The 16,236-nt window shown below is 35.5% G+C and overlaps 1 protein-coding gene across 2 annotated transcripts in view; it reads right to left on the reverse strand.

Annotated features, from left to right (window-relative positions):
• Nucleotides 1-16,236, reverse strand: part of LOC112058365 (hypoxia-inducible factor 1-alpha) — a 135,901-nt gene that overhangs the window by 6,185 nt on the left and 113,480 nt on the right. For both annotated transcript variants that reach the window (XM_052888141.1, XM_052888140.1), the window contains exons 8-11: nucleotides 8,283-8,542; nucleotides 7,976-8,181; nucleotides 7,591-7,891; nucleotides 7,356-7,513 (exon numbers count right to left, since the gene is read on the reverse strand). In XM_052888141.1, the coding sequence (XP_052744101.1) occupies nucleotides 7,356-7,513; nucleotides 7,591-7,891; nucleotides 7,976-8,181; nucleotides 8,283-8,542 (925 nt within the window). The remainder of the gene's footprint in view (nucleotides 1-7,355; nucleotides 7,514-7,590; nucleotides 7,892-7,975; nucleotides 8,182-8,282; nucleotides 8,543-16,236) is intronic.

The raw sequence follows: 16,236 nt of genomic DNA on the forward strand, positions 1-16,236 counted from the left end.
TCTTACATGATGCGTTTACTAAATAGTTCGAAATCGTATAGGATATCAAGTTTTAAAAGGTATAAAATCTTAGACGACAACATTATTTCAGTACTGCTGCAGAAGTTTAAGAGAGGTCAACAACTTACAGAATAATAATCAAGAAACTATCAAATATCAAGTGTCTAAGTTCATGCAAATGACACCCAAGTCCCTGAGCGTAGCATCCCTATAATGTAGATAGGTACTATTGATTTACATTAAAAATCTAGTTTTGGCTTTATGATAAAAAAAAGCAAAAGCAAAAATTAGATTTTTTATAAAATAAATCGCTGAACTCAAATAATTTGTGGCAGGACATTCGCCAGAATACTACTTTTTTTGACGGCCTCTGTGGCGCAGTGGTATGTGGATTTACAAGACGGAGGACCTGGGTTCGATTACCGGCTGGGTCAGGTCCAGGTCTGGCTGGTGGGAGGCTTTGGCCGTGGCTAGTTACCACCCTACCGGCAAAGACGTACCGCCAAACGGTTTAGCGTCCCGGTAACAACGATGAAGGTGTAGAAACCGAAAGGAGTGTGGATTTTCATCCTCCTCCTAACAAGTTAGCCGGCTTCCATCTTAGATTGCATCATCACTTACCATCAGGTGAGATTGTAGTCAAGGGCTAACTTGTAAAGAATAAAAAAAAACTACTCTTTCAATTTTAATTACTTGACAAGTTATTGCTTTATTCACTTCTATATGCGAAGAGATAAAGCCCAGAAGTGGGATATCTTTATGCTGGTCTACATTATACTAAAAAAAATCATGATCATTAGTAACAGTTACAGTTTTTACCTATATAAGTTACTCCGACAAACTCTCATAAGTACCGAATTTTATTGACTATATCAGGATCCTAAGCTACAGTATCTATCCACAATCTGTTGGTGAATTATTTAGCATCGTTATTACTCAGAAAGGTCGTAACCATATTCGGCAAAATGACTACGATGCTTAGTAACTAATGCTAGCTAGCCACTCACCATCCAATATGCATGATGTCATACACATCGCGACCAATACACGATCAGTTTTATGGGTGTCCTGCCGTTAACGCTGCAGGCACGTAAACTTATTGGATAGTGAGTGGCTAGCTAGCACTACTCACAGATTATTAATAGATAAATTGATTTTTATGTGATTGTCATGTCTTGATAACGAGGTATTATGAGTCTCATGATATAATTTAAAAGTAAGTAATTTTACTTATTGCGCTAATCAATGTTAGCTTTCTCAACTATTGATCATGAAGTCCAAAGTTCGATTTCCTAGTAAAGCCAACAAAAAGAAAGTTTAAGTTTATCTTTCAAGAAGTTCTCAGTAGGAGTCTGGGGTAGAAGTGGTTTAGGGAGAGAGGCAGTGGTAGTAAGCCTTTGACCTACCCTTTGTTTTTTATTTGTGGCATCAGCTATACTTTATATTATAAAGCTGAAGAATTTATTTGTTTTACGCTCTAATCTCAGGAACTACTGGGCTGATTTGAAAAATTATTTCTGTGTAAAGTAGCCCATTTATCGAGGAAGGCTATAGGTTATACTTAATCCACGTATTCCACGGGAACGGGAACCACGCGGGTGATATCGTGCGGCGTCAGCTAGTATAAAACAGAAGTAGTAGTTTTTGTACTATTCAATTACAAACTGTCGCAAGTTTTGACACCCACTTGGGTGCCATTTGCGTGTAAACTTACCTACAAACTTTATCTCGGTTAGTTTCTTAATTAATGTTTTGTAAGTCGTTGACCTCTCAAAGATATGTATCGTTCTGTAGACGTCTGAATATTCTTATACAACCATAGCATTTACTTTGTGTGCAATTAAATAGATAAGGGAAACTAGACCTGACTTTTTACGTGCTCTAATAAAGGCAAAGGTATCTCTTTACCACGTTTTTTCTTATCTCACCTTAGATCGTTTTAAAGGAAAAGAACGAATCGATTCTTAGTTTTTAGAATAAAACCACATCTATACTAATATTATTAAGCTAAAGAGTTTGTTTGTTTGTTTGGTTGAACGCGCTAATCTCAGGAACTACTGGTCCGATTTGAAAAATTCTTTCAGTGTTAGATAGCCCATTTATCGAGGAAGGTTATAGACGTATATAATATCCCCGTATTACTGGATTATAACGGGAACCACGCGGCGTCAGCTAGTAATTTGTAGATTAGAAACCTCAATAGCTCAACGGTAATGTGCCCTATGGTAAAAAGCCCTTTGATTAATATATGTACCTACTTAACCTTCACTGTAAATTGTCCATTTTTTAAGTTCTATCCAAATCGGATCAGTAATTTATGCGTAGTTTACAGACATACAATTAGACATTCCATACATACGGGTCGAATTCAGAACCTCAATTATTGCAGACGGTTAAAAACATACCAACAGTTCGTTTCATGTAGGATGGTGCGGGTGACAGTTCATTTCACACTCTTGAAAGTTTGCAGCGATTCACGATAATAGTACGTAATAAGAACATCATACAGGCGACTGTCACCGTACCCATGCTATCTGAAAGACACTTGCTGTTAAAATACCTTGACCTTCAGTGGAAATTTATCGAAACCTTTTAAGTTGGCTTATCTTCAATCGATTGCAGAGTTCAAAAATGGCATCTGATACGTGCATTATAACTGATAACCTGTCAAATACGGTCAAGTATAGTTAGCTTGACCTTAGTATACAGGTTAATTGGCCAAGTAAAGGTTTACTACGAAAGCATATTTTTAATTAGTATAAAATTAATAATGATAGGATAAAAATAGATACCTATTAAGATTTTATCTGTGTAAAGGTCTATTCAGATACGTGATAGGGGTTAGGTTTAGAATTGAGTTGATGCTTTTAACTAAAGACCAGTACTAGTAAAGCTTTATATGACAGCGCTCGTCTGAAGAGGTACTACCACCATCTTTATTTTTACCTCCAAACAGCATTACTGTGTCGCGGTCTGAAGGGTATTACCGGTAAAGTTACAGGCACATGAGGCCTAACACATATTCTAATATATAAAATTCTCGTGTCGCGGTGTTCGAACTTGAACTCCTCCGAAACGGCTCGACCGATTTTGATGAAATTTTTTGTGCATATTCAGTAGGTCTGAGAATCGGCCAACATCTATTTTTCAAACCCCTAAATCCTAGGATAGGGTAGTGGTAGGGTAGGGGTATGGTATAGGGATAGGGTAGGGGTAGGGTAGCGGTAGGGTAGGGGTAGGGTAGGGGTAGGGTAGGGGTAGGGGTAGGAGTATGGTAGTGTAAGGTAGGGATAGGGAAGAAGTGCAAATAAATAAATTAATAAGTCAAAGCGAAGCTTGAGCGAGTCCGCTAGTAATAATATAATATGCCTCAAGCTGATCGTCACAGGTACATACTACAATCATTCTCTGTCACTTGTTTACGTACATCTATGCAGGAGGCATATACGGTGGGGGGGGGGATTGTATGGGCTAGAATGGCCCTGTGCCCACCTTCGGATTTTGGGCACCCGATATGGAATGATACTAATAATAGACTTGATGTCAGGGTCCAGGCCCGCCCAAGGAAAGTCCTAGATACGCCAATGATGCTAAACCTACTAAAGTTTGTTGTGATATTATATAGCTGACGCCGCGCGGTTTCACCCGCGTAGTTCTCGTTCCCGTAGGAGTACGTGGATAATATATAGCCTTCCTCGATAAATGGGCTATCTAACACTGAAAGAATTCTTCAAATCGGACCAGTACTTCCTGAGATTAGCGCGTTCAATGAAACAAACATACTCTTCAGCTTTATATATTAGTATAGAGTATAGATATAATTGCCTAATAACACTGAAAAGTATAAATACAAAAATAACAGTTCGAATGCGTTAATACTTGGTATTGTATAATTTTAGTAAGCAGATTTTCTCCGTCCCTGACCGAAGTAATGATCACAATGTCTGAATAGACCTTAATCATTTAAATATAGTATGATAATCATGTAGTTATCGATATGTGTAAATATTATCTAAGCATACAATTTACGTATTCAACCACTTATTACACATTCCCCCTCTAAGTTTTTTAAATTCGCATTTAAAAAACTGCTAAAGAGATTTCTACTTGAAAAGCAGATTGAATTCCAACATCATGTGGCGGAGTTTTCTTTCTTATAGGTAAATAACTGTATAAGAATTGCATAAATTTGTAAATACCTTTGTATATATGATATAATTTTATTTTTAATATTTTTTCTTCTCACGTTGTTATTTTTTAGTATGGTATTTTATTGTTTTTCCCTTTTTATTTTAGTTAATTGTAATGTACTATTTTAAGTTTAAGTTATTATTATTGTTTATTTTAGTTAATAAGGTTGTTGTGTGCTGTGTTTGTGGCGGCATCTGGTCAACGGTTCCAACTGAAAACCAGCGCTGCATGCTCTTTTTATTTAAAGAGTATGCAGCATTATGCTGAGTTGGATCCGTTTACTGGGTTGTGCCACACATCGCAGGATATTGTTCAAGAACAAATTGTGTTGTGTGGCATAATTCACTAATAAAGCTTTTTTTCTTTCTTCTTCTTTCTTTCTTTCTTATGAACTTTATTATGAGGAAAACTTGACTCGCACGCTGACTAAAGACTATCACTTATGTATTGTCATCAATTTTATTATACCTACTATACTAACATTACGGAACTACTAAGGAATCCGGAATTCAACAATGTTTTTAGTATAGTATAGGTATAGTAGTAGTTTTACCTATGCAACATCTCTTCGCAATTAAAAACAGCAATCAGATGTTTTTTTTTTTTCATTTTAATTCTAGTAAGGCTTAGGTATTTGTAACCTTAGTAGCTGATTTAATATTACCGAGATATTTTATTCTAAGGAAAATGCATTTTATAAAACAATTTTTTTAAAGGCTATTGACTAACAATTGGCATGTATTTGCATTAGATTAATATTCTCTTCAATGATTAGAAATATAAAACTATTATTTTTTATATATAAAACACCAAGGGGTGATAGTTCGATCCCGCCCCGTTGGTCTATTGTCGTCCCTACTCCTTTACTACATACAGCCTTTCCCGATTATTCCCGAATATTGGCCATATTTAAAAGATATGGCAAATATTCTTTAAAAAAAAATTATGGTCCTTTTATTATGGAAGCTAAGGCTTGATTTACCTACTTGATGATAAGAGCACGTTCCACTAAGCAATTCTAATGATCACGCCTATGGACAGTTTTTGTGGATGCTGCAGTACTAATTCAGACGTTCTGTGTGCCTAGTGGGAGTTTTCAATATTTTCATACTGTTACTATCGCGTTGACGTAAACGCGAATTATGGAATTAATATATGGAATTGAAAAAGTTGTGCAGTAGTACCACTAGATGGCGCTGTTTCAATTCCTTAGAAATTCGTTTACGTTAACGCGATAGTAACAGTATCAAACTGCCACTAGGCCCTCTGGTCGCTTAGTGGAACGTAGCCACAGTCTATGGTAGACCATACTAAAATACCTATTTACTCTCATTGAATCGTCATAAAAATCAACACGTTGGCATTGAAAAACTTTATTTGTTCTTGGTTAAAGCGAAATACTTCATTGGGATTCAGGGAAGGTGAGGGAAGGGGTAAATAAAATCAATGTGCACCATTTTCGCCGATTCTCATTTCTTTTAATATCGTAAATTTTGTTCATATTTTGTGTTAAGGTTAATTCGTCCAGGAAAAATACGTCGCCGACTCAAAGAAGAATATAAATTTGAATAACAACGATGATATTTCTACATACATATTATATAATATTTTTAAGACTCTTAGTTATATTATCTTAATATTTTGTATATTTATTTAAAAATTGTCTATGACAACTATTACAAAGCACGTCAGCGGGTTATGCTGTATAATTCTTGAACATGTATTATTCCAAATATGAATTGGCCACGATGTTTGCTGTACTATAAAATTGTTATAGCTTTTAGGATCGATCCCCAAAAATCCAAAAAATAGTTTCTCAAAATATTAGTCTCTCACTGAACAACTTTTGAAAATGACAAGTACGATATCACATAAACTGTTGACACAGCAGACAGTGTACGTTGTAAACACGATCGAGCAACCGACAAAAATGTTACAGCATAAACTCCGCCTGATATTTCATTCGAGTATTCCGTAGCTGCTTAAATATTTCTTAACTACAAAGTAAAAAAAATCGATGCAACACTAGCACAAAAGAATACTAAACAGTTTAAACGCTACGAATGTCAAATACACATCTACTATGTACATTGTACACGGCGAACAAAACTATCAACAACACAACAGCTATATTTCGTTTACTAGATTGTACTTTGTTCGGTATGGCAGTGACAACAGTAAATTTTAAATAACTAGAATACCGTGTCTACAGACTGCCTAAAACTATCCTCTTTCTCTAATATAAACTCTGAATAAATTTACACAACGACCGGTACTAGAATCTCTAAACCGTCAGCAGTCTTATCTATTTCAACGTAATAAAGAAATAACAAAGAGAACTTACTAAAACTTAACACTACAACGAATAAATAGCGACGATCATAGAAAATAGTAAACTCTACGAATCTAACATAATTATAGAAACATAAGACCGGAGTGCGCGGCAAAATCATCGCGTACAACTTAACAACTACGCCTAGAAATAGTTTAATAGTTCATAACCACATCGATATGCGCACGTTGGAACTTAGCACTAGAATACAACTAAAACAATTGCTTAGTATGTGTAATGCGAGACACACACTAACACACCTACAAACAAAACATCAAGTCTGAATTCTGTCGCAGAACATAACCTAATTTAAACCGGTCATATTTAGAAACATACGACTAAGATTTAAACCTCAATTTTCTTCAAAGTAAAGTAGACCAAATTACTATTATTTAGTTCTTTTACTTTGAAGAAAATTAAGGTTTAAATCTTAATCCACATTTATAAATATGGCGGAACGAGTGTTCATCTACCGTCGACAACCTACTTTTTTAATCCGACAATTGCATTGCCTCATCAAACTTATCTGCATCGGTATTTATTGTCATAGGAATATTATTATTTTCAAATAAATCATTTTGTTATCGGAAAATGGTAGTACAAACGGTAGTAATATCACAAATATTGACGGCACTGGTAATATAAAATTCGTATTCGATCCAGAACATGTAGGGATGGCACCGTTTAATCACTACGACGTATAGACCGATCACTGGACGTGCAATATCACAGTTATCACATAAAACAGTCCACGGCATTAGGCTTTCGCTTTTTGACGGGGCCGGCACTGCACCATGCAGATGTAGCCGGCGTCCACGTCACATCCGCTCACCAGGAGGTTCATGAGGACGCTCGAGGACTGCGTACTGGCAGCCGGCACTGCTGGGGAGGGACTACGCTTCACACGCTTCGCAGTGGGCTCCTCTTCCTGCTTCATCAGTCTCTTTACGCCTGTGTCCCATGAAGATATACTTCTGCTCGGCATGAGACCTAAAAAGTGATCATAATTATTAAAAATATCTTTATTAAAATTTAGTAGTCAACATTCTCTATTAGTAGACACTTACTTGGATCTGAATAAATATTTGTTATAAGGTCTTGCGGAGGTGGACCCGTAGGGGTTGCTGCCAGAAGACGCTGCAGTGCTGGTGACGAAGTTTGCACTTCCGACGGCTGCGGCTTCGCTTGGCTGACACTGTCCGGAAGCACCCCCCACATAACCGCCGGTTCCAGTAATGGAAGCTGATCGGTGGTAGGGATGAACGGTGAATTTCCATCGTCGATGTCATTATCTGATCGGTTACTGTCGAACGCATCCAACGAAAGTTCCGTTAACAGTGAAGACTGTTCGCACGATGATTCGGTTTCCTAAAACAATCAATATATTGATAATAGCTGCAGACAATTTTAACAGTATGCGTTATTGAAAGAACACAAATTAAAGAAACAAACCTGTGGGTCAGGCGATGACAGTAAAGAGTCGGCAATCAAAGAGTCTACAGGAGATCCATTAGCCAGATCATCGCCAAGTAAGCTACAGTAGTTGTCGTTTAACATAAAATCGTCAAACAACTCAAAAGGACTGTTCTCCAGGGGAATACAAGTGTCACCAGCCGTTGGCGCTAAATGTGTCAGATCATCCGGCTCTTCCTTAAGCACTGAAAAAATAACAAGTTGAAGGTAAATTCTAGTCACACTAATTTAACAGTACAAAACAAGCTACGGATACCTAAGCTTTTGCTGTTCAAGTGCCACTCACTTGTAAGTCCGTCGTTGCCAGAAAACGTGAGAAATCCTTTGTTCATCTCTTTCTCTCTGGGCACAAATATTTGCTCTGTAACAGGTATGGGGCGTTCCTCCTCTGGGACTACTATGCCCACGATGGCGCCGTTTGGTGCGTCAGAGGCTACACAGATTTGTGGAATGGCGGGTGCTGGCGCTATCTTTGCCACTACCGGCTTCAGATCTGCGTGCTGCACCTGGTGTGCAGCAAACACCTCATCTTTGTACTCGATACCGCTGTAACCAAACAAACAAGAACATGGTAATCGGTCAAAACACAAACGAACACATGGTCCACCGTTGCAGTCTTGAATAATATGTGATGTGTCATGTGACATAGTTGCAATAGTGTTAATTGTATGTGCAAAGATGCATATGCTAATAGAAAAACACAAGTCTTGACTAACTATAATTGCCGCTGTAAGTTATGTAAAGACCCGACTAATAAGCATACAATAACTCAAGGCCTAGAAAATAATAGTCAATTAAATCCCTCCTTTCTAAGATTTGTATTTTTAAAAAGCACATTAATTAATTGACTTAAAGAGTATTATTTTTCTTAAAATTAAATACATACCAACCAAATATATAAAATACAGCTATCGAAAGTTGAAGTAAACGTAGTAAATAAGATAAATGATAGCTATAAATTTCGATTAGTAGACGGCAGGGGAAAAATTACATTCTCACGTATATCGCTCCTAAGCTGTTCTAATAGAAACACACGTATATGAAATATAGATGCGACTAGAAACCACCAGTTATATTTTAATCAAGAAGAGTTATAAAATAAAAGAACAATTTAAAACTCGTTGCATTTCAATAAGCAAAATTGATGTAACAAACGGTAACGTGTACTCTGTCACACTGCCAGTATTAATTTGAATAAACATAAATACAACGAATCGATAGCAATGCTGCTCCACATAGTTAAGTGCATATAACAAAGTACGGGATTAATTAATAAAAGTCAAGCCACGACGATAACCCGCGGATGGTCCCTCAGGGGTATATTTGCGTCAATGGCGTCAATACAATTGCAAAACGTCAAAACTACAAATCTAAAGATAAACTAATGTTGTTGACAGCAAACTAGGGTTCAAGTTTTCATGAACTCAATCGATTAATTATAACTTAATAACGGAATTATTTCCTTCATTTTATAACTCTGCTACATAAACATTATAAGTTGATTCTGCAGCCAATATTAAACTTATATTATTAGATATTTAACCGACTAAAACATTATTTGGATTTGGACAAAGATATGGCTTACATACAGCTTCTAAAAGCGCATCAAAAAAGTTCAATACGGAAGTGTACACATATTGCCAGTTATTAAGTAATTGCCATGACGTAACATAGCAAACGTTGCCAAAAGCCGATTCATCCTGAGCCAGACATAAATCGTAAGAGGGTGTGTTTTGGTCGTTGCATCTACACCGTATTTCGAAAGTGAATCCGTTAGAGGGGTATAGTTGAATAGGAGGATCGAAAGTTCGAGGGAGATGTACAGATGGTAGTAAGTCCGACCTTGTTAACGACCTTGCCTCTCACCCCCTGCCCACATCCTCCATAATTCCTTTGAAGCGGCCATTCACCAGGATGGTAGTGAAACTTGGTGCGCGCGCAGACTACCACGCGGTGTATCCCGTATCGATTGCCGGCTAGATTGTTATCCGACGTCCTGTCTAACAAGCCTATAGAGAAATGCCACTTCGTCTGCCTTTGCCTCGTAAAAAAGAACTACTATTACAAACAGACTTTCAAATTGTTCTGTACATCAATATGTATAAGATTGTATTCGAAGACACTACAAAAAATAATAAAGAAACTTAAATTGAAATAGATTTCAATACTAAAGGAACTCGTAAGTTAAAGATTTACCAAAACAAATAACAGTTCTCGAAAGAGTTGAGTAAGATCAAAGCAGCTGTTCTGCCCCTGACCTTGGCCGTGATACCACTGAACGGGCATCGCAATTCAACAATTATATCTACACGGTCGAGGGCATCCGTTTGACGTCATGTCATTATGTCAAAATTTGTTACAAGACGCTATGTTACATTAAAAGTTTGTAATTTACGTTCTTTTAATATTTCAGCTTCAAGAATACTATGGAAATATAATATTAGTAATAGGTATTTTGTTTCTTTAAAGTTTGTAAGTAATACATTACGGCTTTTATTTAGGACATTTTTTACACCCAATTACTCGTACTTATTTGTTTACCATATAAAGGAGGTGTAAGTGATTTTAACAAAGATTTATGCAAAGCATAATTCTTATCGGCCCAATATTTTTAATTTCTTTAACTCGCTTAAGATATTATTAAGAAAATTAATAAAACAAAGAAATTAATATAATTTAAAGTTGTAAAATACAATAGGACAATCAAAAAATATCGGTATGTTACAAGGCCTTACTAGATAAACTTTCACAAATTACAATAAACAAAAAAGAAGTTCCTTATTGAATGTAGCACAATAAATTTAAAGCCAATCAATTAAGTTTGAAACTCAAACTCGAAATTGTAGGTATGACGATAATGAAAATAGATTGTGGTAATCGCAGATATTTATCAAAAGACTTATTTTACCGGTAAAAACGTGCGAATGGGCCACATCGCTAGACTATCAAAGCGCTCGTGGCACAACAGACGATATTACGATAAATACGAGTATTTACGCATCAAATCAAGGTCGCACTGATAACATACACCATTACATCGTTGAAGAATCGCAGAAATGTATTAAGAAAGGCAAAATTGATAGACATTTGTTTGTAGTTTGAAAAAAAGAAAAGAAAATTGGTTTATTGGACACACACAGACAATACATAGAAGACTCAAAAAAAAAAGAAAACATATATTAAAAAAAGGCAACTAAAATTACAAGATATTAAATATACCAAAATGGTCGCCACTCAGCATGTGCTACATGAGTATATGAATTTAGAAAGCTGAATTGATTTAAATCATTAATAATACAAATATAAGTAACGATTGCGAGTAACCTGTTGTTCTTTCAACAGATGATAATCAAAATAGTCCCATATTTCAAGCAGACAAGAAATAATAGATAGTAATATAAGCAATAGTTAAAGTTAAAGTTAAAGTTAAAAAGTATGTACTACCTACTTTTTATTTAGACAGATTTTTGATCGCGATTTAAAATGATGTCGTTGAATACGGAGAAGCTGTTTAATTAGGTACGTCTTAAATGTAGAACGACTTTTTTTCTGATATTTTTTGTATGGTCAACATGCCAAAGACAAGTTTGTTGACTTTCAATATTCTCGGTAATCAAAAGCAATTTTTTAATTGGTATTTGACGACGGTAAGAGCACTCATAATTTTGAATCTAATTATATGGATTTGTAACAATATATTAATCTATGAATAGTTATTAACATTTTTTTTTATTTGATATTTGAGTATAATATAATTTTATATCGAAATTAATTGTACTGATTTGTTTCAAATCTACAAGTATAGTATTTTTTATTTGGTATTTGAATATAGTAAGAGCATTTGTAATTTCGTATCGAATATATTAATGATTTGTTTCAAATTTACAAATATAAGCAATTTTTAATTTTTTTTTGTAATTACGTATCGAATTTAATACTGATTTGTTTTAAATCTACAAATGTAAGCAATTTTTTGTTTGGCATTTGATTACAGTAGGAGCATTAATAATTTTAAATCATATTTAAAACTGATTTGTTTTAAATCTACGAATATTAATTTTTATCTAGTACCCATCACGTATAACTACAACCAATTTAGCATTTTAAATGTCTCATGTTTATGCATGAGATCAGAGCCTCTTTCCCACAGATTGAATTCAATATAAATGATTAGAGAGATGAAGTATCGGTCTGCCAGCGGCGTGGCTGTGCGAACGGCGCGGGAGTCAAGGCCGGGCCTGTGGCGCGGTTATGTAACGGCGGCCTGAGGACAGCGGGGGACGCAGGCCGCTAATATTAGCACATCTCAAAAACAAGACAACACTAACTCAGTATCAGTACACAAGCCAACTGCACCGATGTAACTCGTATTATAACTAGAAGGTACAAAGAATAAGAAATAAAATATCACACACACTGATACCAGCAAAAACGTTACGCGATATTAGAATTCTATTGTCGTATTGCAAATACAAACAATCTACGATTACAATAAGTACGTACGTATGCATTATGATCGAACATCAACTTGCAAATTTTACACTCCGACATGATAAATCGAGGAAAATAAATAATGCAGTCACCGCTCGTACCTATACGAGCAAACAAATATTAGCGACGCCTATGAACATTATTTTGAATTGCTACACTGTATTTATACGTGCGAAGTTTAACTAAATACCGCCCTACTTTAATTGTGTTTCTATTAGCACTATTACGACACATTCACGGTATCACTAGCACTGTCACAAACGTATTCCGCTGATGCTTACCATTGTGCGAAAAGAAGTCCCGCAGTTGGACAAAGTTTATGCGAGAGACGTGCGTGCGGAGGTTACGGAGCGAACAGCTGATCGAGATCGAGTGTTTCGGAGGGCCGGCACTCGGCAGGGTGGCATGGGGTGTACGCTTGGCGTGAAGTCCGTGGCGCGAGTGATACGCTCGCCGAGTGCCGGCGACGACGGCGCATTCGAGAGACTCGTGACGCGACCAAACTAAACACGCTGCACACTCCGACAACGTAACCCGATGATAAATTTTCGAGGGTTGCCGCTTCGTTCATTCGGTAGCCACGCGGGTAGATAACAGAGTTCGCGATCCACCGGTGATCTGATGCTAATAGCGATCACGGACAGGTTAGGCCGAAATCATTTTACCGACGAGTGATAGTCACATGGTGTTTATGGCGGGGATTGTTATTGTAGTAGGCCGATAAGCGTTGCAACTATTTACCGCAACGACCTCGATAAGTGATGAGTAAGCTAACTCCGATAGTAATTATATACTTAGCAACAGACCTATTTATATTACCAACATATTACTTATGTAATTGATGCAGAAAGTAAGCTATTTTGGGACCGGTGAATCCTGAAAGGGTCGATGAACGAGTAAAATTAGCAGTATGAGAGCAAAAATTTAAAATAGAAGAAAACTTTCCAGTACGTCTTTAAAAATAAGTCATCAGTTTGTATTGTGGCCAGATAAAAATATCTAATGTTACAGTGAACTAATAAAATCGAGTTGATTTAATTCTTGTTTAAAGATATAGCTACGCGTTAAATTAAGAATTGTTGTAAATAAACTATAAACTACGCGAATAAAACCGCGGGTGTCACATAAGTACCTAAATAATATTTTCATACTTATTGGAAAAATAAACGACATAGACAATTAGAAATTAATATAGAATCAGAATAAATTCACACGCAATATACATTATATTATAATACATGAGATGATAATAACAATTGTTATGCAAATTATGTTGTATTTAAAATACATAATAACAGTGATGCTAATAAATGTTGTAAACTGGATTATGTTTAAACCTAACATCTTATTACAAAATAAATATTAACGAACATGCAAAGAAGCTTCAAGTGTTCAAGCATCAAAAAAGACCCAATTCTCCAATACTTCACACTTCCAACCAAACGAACAGTTCTAGCAAAAGATAGAACTCGAATATTTAAATGGGTAATTGAATGGGTAAACTTGAATGGCTATTCAATGATATTCAAAGTTAAAATTGCATGACTGGTAACAACACATATTTTACTATATAAACCAACAAGTATATACCTAGTCTTGAATATAATATCTTATCTAAATATAAAGTGAATCATCTTGCAACACTAATCGATGACTGACAAAATAAACACTAACAGACATACTGAAAAAAATACACACACATAATTCACTCATAAAGATTACATTAATTAGATCATCCGTTTTAGTAACCCTAACTAGTATAGACTAGGTCATACCGACACTGGAATCTAACCAAAAAAGTCTTACGAAACCGAAATTGACTGACAAAATAAACATGAATCATCATACTCATATTGTATAGTACGGAAAAGCTTAACTATTATTGAAACAAAAAATAGAACCAACCATTTTTAATCAATCATCAAATAATACCTTAACAAAAATAAAGTCTTACAAATTGACAGATAAAATAAACGTTAAACATCATACTTATGCTTAAAAGCACATAGAAGCTTCAGTATTATTCAAAGATAAAATAGAACCACTGGTAGCAATCCATCTTTTATCAATCCATCAAGTATAGACTGGGTCATACGATATTGTTGGGGTCGCCTTGTTCCACAATTCAGCCGCGAAATGCGATCCGTTGCGCTAATGGACCCTGATGTACTCACACTGACTGGAAACAAATTTAGACCTTGTGAGCTTGATTTGTGACTAGGTACGGAGCCAAAAATAATGAATTATTTCGATATGGCTAAAACAGAGATTTTTGCTACATACGTTAAGATTTTTTTGAATTATGAAATTAAAACCATAGCATATTTGAATATAATTTGGTTTATAATTCCATCAACAATGCCTAAATAGATCAAAAAATTTAAGGATAACGTAATGATGAAGTTCATTATATTACTTAGATTAAATTAAAATTGTTTCGATAACGCTCCAAAAATTACGATTTATATTTTTTTATTTAAAGCTAACCGTTTCCCAGAATTAGTTGCTACGCTGCTAAAAGTTTTTAAATCTTTAGAAGAAACATATATACCTTTCCTTAAAATGTTTTAAAATAAACTAGTATTTAGATTAATCCCTTCCTAAACGCACTTTCACATGCAACGCAGTTTTCAATTATTTTAAATCAACACAATACCGATAGGATATGGCACTAAATTTTGATTTATGACACTCCTGTTTACACTGAGAGGTACGGCACAGTAACTGATGGTCCTTCAAGACCATAGACATGCGCGGTGCGTCACTGCTAAGTATGATGAAAGCGCTTGTAACTGGTCGAGACATGACGAAATGTTGGGGTAAATTTCCGAAAAATATCGCTATTTCATGCAGGGATACCCTTTCACTTGTCTACAATAATTTGAAAACAAACATAAGGTCAGGTGACGAGGAAGTAAGTCGAATTGAGCTTGTCTAGAAAATGTCTTGTGCCTTAACAAGGTTATTAGTATTTTTCAATATTGAATGGTGCTCAAATCGTATTTGGCACGAAATACCGCCGATCCGGAAGGGAAATCCATCTTATTTATACGGAATTTGATAGTGATTTGAAGATAAGCTAGTTTTGGGAAGAGTTATATGTAACCACTCTAATAGAGTTTAAATTTCGTTTGCAACAAGTTCTTTCCTCTACAATTCAGACAGTTGCATAATATAAGATTCACTTCGCGAACTGCGAATCATTATGCCATTAGGGCCGCGGGTCCGTTCATTGACCCGTAGCTCCACCCCCATTTTGGTCCTGCTCAGAACATACTACGTGACTTTAACAACGTTCAACAATCTCGAGTTACATCACCTGTATTGCTTGCAGCAAATCTTGTAGTGAGAATGTAGTTTCATTAAGGAATACACTACAAGTTGCTAGTTCTTGCTGCTAATGAGTCAGAGTTTTATATTTAAATGTAATTTATTACCTACGGTTATTTCGATGATTTCCTCCAGTAAAATGTACTGAGTAGTTAAGGAAATAACCTATATGTATCTAATATTATAAATGAACTAAGGCTTTGAAATCGATTTCGTAATGACTTAACCGGAACAAGAATGTGCAAGTATCAAATGAAAAGTTCCAAGAATAACAAACTACATATTTAATGCAAAATAAGGTGTCATTTTCATGTAAACTTTGTAAATTGCAGAAAAGCAAAAATATGTATTAGTTCATTTTTATTTTTTTTAATTTGACGATAGTTTCTCTGATTGCAATACTAATTTTTTGATCAGCA

Source organism: Bicyclus anynana, chromosome 21 (genome assembly GCF_947172395.1).
Source record: "Bicyclus anynana chromosome 21, ilBicAnyn1.1, whole genome shotgun sequence".
NCBI lineage: Eukaryota > Metazoa > Arthropoda > Insecta > Lepidoptera > Nymphalidae > Bicyclus > Bicyclus anynana.